At 64.0% G+C, this 1,500-nt stretch overlaps 1 protein-coding gene across 1 annotated transcript; it reads right to left on the bottom strand.

Moving 5' to 3' along the window:
- Positions 1–40: 40 nt before the first annotated feature.
- On the bottom strand, positions 41–824 carry EMIHUDRAFT_256609 (hypothetical protein; the record flags this gene model as incomplete). The annotated part of the gene is made up of 2 exons (XM_005766621.1): positions 41–521; positions 568–824. 2 exons carry the CDS (start codon positions 822–824, stop codon positions 41–43), a joined length of 738 nt encoding a protein of 245 aa, XP_005766678.1.
- Between the last annotated feature and the right edge of the window lie 676 nt (positions 825–1,500).

Here is a 1,500-nt window from a genome sequence, read left to right as displayed (position 1 = left end):
ACAGGAACGTTTAAAAATTGCACGCGTGTTATCGATATCGTCACCCTCTCCAGCGCCCGAACGTAGTCCGCCAGCACGGGGCCAACCATCCTGCGGCGAGGAAATGGGTGAGAGCGTGTGGCGGCAGCCGTGACTGTGCGCTGTGCTGGCTGCTGACGGCCGCGCGCCGGTTCGTGACCGGAGTTGGCATGTAGCCGGCGAGGTCGGTCTGGCTGACGAGGGTGAGGTCGGTGCCGCCGGCGGCGGCAGGCGCGAGGACATACGGGACCGAGGCGGCGGCGGTCGGGCAGGACCGAGCCGCTTGAAGCACCGTGCCGTCGGGCAGCCGCTTCCACGCGGTGACGTCGACAAAGTCGCGGTGCCGAAACGGGAAGCCCGTCTTGGCCACCGTGTGGCAGAGCGCGGCGCCGGCGTCTCTCCCGTCCTCCAGCACCGCGAGCGTGCGGAGGCAGAGGGTGGTGGGGTCGAGCTTCCCGATCAGCTCCGGCTCGAGGAGCGTGGAGAGGAGCGTCCGGGCCGCACTCGAGGTGCGCCGTGAGCCGGAATCGGCGGTTCCGGGCGCCGGACTCGCCGTCGTACTCAAAGCCGACGCCGTCGCGCGCGCCCTGAACCACCCAGCCGCCGGTCGCGACGCCCAGCAGGGGGCGTGCCGCGAGCGCGTCCGAAAATATCTCGTCGAGCGCCGCCCGCCACGGAACCGGTCGTGGCGCGTCGCCGCGGTAGTGGGCGTCGCAAAAGGTGACCTCAACCGGGACGCTGGCGGCCGGGACGTGCTCGCGGCACTGCGCCGCGAGAAGGTCGTAGCCGTCACGCACGTAGTCCATGCAGCAAGAAGAAGGAGTCCATCTTCTTGTTTCCCATATGGTTTTTAGGCCCGGTCACTATCAGTGTTGTGCGCTGCTCCATTACATTGCTTTTGTGACTCATCGAGGGCTGCCGGGAATTGCCGCCGGGGGGGGGGGGGGGGGGGCTTTTAACTCACCCGGGGGTGAAGTTTCCAAAAATGGTCCCAAAGGGCAGGGCCCGTGCCCTTTGGGGCCTGGTGTTCCCCCCGAGGGCGGTCTCCCCTCCGGGGCAACCAAAGTTCCCCTACGTGACCCTTTGGAAGGACCAAAAAAAACCTTGGGGGCTCCACCCTGAAGCGAATCCCCAAGCCCTCAACGGGGGGGTCGTATCAACTGGATCCAAAATCAGTCTTGAACCTGTTAAAACGGGGGTGTAAAAATCCCCCCCCTTGGGTGGGTAAACATTGGGGAATTCCCACCCCCCCCCACCAAAATAATTAAAACCCGGGGGCCAAAAAAAATTTTAAAAAAACTCCCTCCCAAAAAAATGGGGACAGGACTGGGCCCAAAAAAAAAAAAAAAAAAATTTTTCAAGGCACAAGGCAACCCCCGGGAACGGAAGCCATCCCCCCCGGGAGGAGCACACACACACTTTAGTCTTCCCCCTGGGAGGGGGCCCTGTGGGGGGTCTCTTGGGGCTTGGCCGGCGCGGGCG

The sequence above is a fragment of the Emiliania huxleyi genome (genome assembly GCF_000372725.1).
Source record: "Emiliania huxleyi CCMP1516 unplaced genomic scaffold EMIHUscaffold_5033, whole genome shotgun sequence".
In the NCBI taxonomy this organism is placed as follows: Eukaryota; Haptophyta; order Isochrysidales; family Noelaerhabdaceae; genus Emiliania; species Emiliania huxleyi.
The sequence above is the reverse complement of the archived record's forward strand: the minus strand, read 5'-3'. Positions and strand labels throughout refer to the sequence as shown.